The sequence below is a fragment of the Etheostoma spectabile genome, chromosome 2 (genome assembly GCF_008692095.1).
Source record: "Etheostoma spectabile isolate EspeVRDwgs_2016 chromosome 2, UIUC_Espe_1.0, whole genome shotgun sequence".
In the NCBI taxonomy this organism is placed as follows: Eukaryota; Metazoa; Chordata; class Actinopteri; order Perciformes; family Percidae; genus Etheostoma; species Etheostoma spectabile.
Window position 1 is genome coordinate 8,734,066 of NC_045734.1, and position 1,954 is coordinate 8,736,019.

The 1,954-nt window shown below is 41.5% G+C and overlaps 1 protein-coding gene across 8 annotated transcripts in view; it reads left to right on the forward strand.

The window, feature by feature from the left end:
- Positions 1-1,954, forward strand: part of lrba (LPS-responsive vesicle trafficking, beach and anchor containing) — a 199,232-nt gene that overhangs the window by 121,444 nt on the left and 75,834 nt on the right. For all 8 annotated transcript variants that reach the window (XM_032539028.1, XM_032539046.1, XM_032539063.1 and 5 more), the window contains one exon: positions 794-930. In XM_032539028.1, coding sequence (XP_032394919.1) covers positions 794-930 — 137 coding nt within the window. The remainder of the gene's footprint in view (positions 1-793; positions 931-1,954) is intronic.

Below are 1,954 nucleotides of genomic sequence, written 5' to 3' on the forward strand. Positions count from 1 at the left end.
TATATATATTTTTTTTTTTTTTCCTCCATCCGTTTGCAGGAGTGTGCGGGTGCTCAGGGAAATCAAGCCGGGCTCCGAGCCTCCTTTCTCTGCCGCACACATCTGCAGATACAATGGCTCATATGTGCAGAGCTAACACCCACAGCTCCCCTGAGCCGAGCTCTCATTGTCATTCTGGCATAAATTAAGATTGATGAGAGATTAAACAGTGCTTCACCCAAGCGCCCGCAATCAATGCATTCTGACTGACAATCAAAGTTGGACTTTTTTTTATTTTTTTATTTATTACATTTATTTTAGTGCGAGTTTTAGGGTACTTAAGGCCTATAATGTTTTATTTGGGGAACTATAGCTACATTGCCATGCTACCGTGGGCAGCCTTAGGTTTTAGTTTTATCTTGAGCTCATCGATTAATTGTAGATGATCAATTCCAGGAGAAAGAATACACACAGTGTGTAGCCTTTAGAGCCTCCCGGTTTAAATATACTGCAACTCTAATAGATTTATACACACACACACCTTATGGAGAAACATTCTTACCTTTAAAAAAAAAATAGCCGTACATGATCGTTGTCTTTGGCGTGTTTCTCTTTCCCACTTCTCATCTTTCCTTTTAATTAATCAACCACGTCCATGGTTGACGGCCCACTGTCTGCCAGGCAAACAACCATCAGCTCAGCGCAATCCCCCATGTTGAGTTTGCTGTGTTTACCACGAGCCTACTGCGTAACGCCATGGTGGCATCCCCACCCGGAGAGGGGCTCATCTGACCGGCATGTGTCTGTCCTCCAGGCCCAGTAAACCTGAGCACCAGTGCCCAGCTGGTGGCTCCGGCCGCGGTGGTGAGGGGCACCCTGTCCATCACCGCGTCCGAGCTCTACTTCGAGGTGGATGAAGACGAGCCGGGCTACAAGGCCATCGATCCCAAGGTAAGAGACTCGAGCTCCATTGATCACGACTCACATTGGCAACGCACAGAAAGCCCTGCTCGAATGTCCTGTAGTGCTGATGGTAAATGCATGCAGGCTGGTGAATATAGCCCACAACTAGGTTTTTATATCTCAGCATCTACTAGTGGGATATTTTAAATGATCAAAGGTACTAGACGTGAGTTGTCTAAACACGTGGTAATGTGGCGTCAAAGAGGAGATTAATGTCGTGTCATTCTCTCGTTGAAGTTACAATATGATTGTATTTGAATTGAAATTGGAAACTGTTTGTTTTTTCTTTACAGTACTTTTGGTATTTTGGTACTTTTTTACTTTTACAAGACGACTTTTCTTCACGAATATGTTGTCAAGTAATTGTAACACCATAACAACATATTATATCGTTAACAATCTTAGTGGTGATAAGACATTCAGTGTGTTTGTAATTAATAAATAAATAAATCGATCAAATAGATCAGGCCTTCCTATTGCTGATGATCTAGCTCTTTTTTTTTTCATGGTAAACAAATAACAAAAAAAATGGCACGTAAAAATTAGCTAGTGCTTCAAATAAATAAAAATGATAAAAAGTAAAATGTGGACTAGTTTTGGTCCTTCTAGTCAACTAGGAGTACTGAGCCACAGGTGGTTGTGTTTGTGCAGTTTAACACTGCATGGAATTACCGTATTTCTTTTTAAATGTGAAGTTGTGCATTCAAATGTTTATTTGAACAGCATCCTCATGTATTTGAATGCGAGATTTATACCAGAATCCGTTACTATAAACTTGACAATAAATGTGTCTAATGAGTTACTCTGGGTTATCTAAAATCAACCGCATTAATCAGACCAGGCTCCACTTTTTGCTGCAGGCCCGTGCATGCTGTTAACACCAGAGAGGTGCTCCCGGGCCTTTATATTAACATCAGCCTGTTGATTTACATTCATTCGAAAAGTCCTTTAAGGCCTGTGACGCGTTGTGTGAGTAAAGTAGCCTAAGGCCTAAAGTCGACAGTGTGCTTTT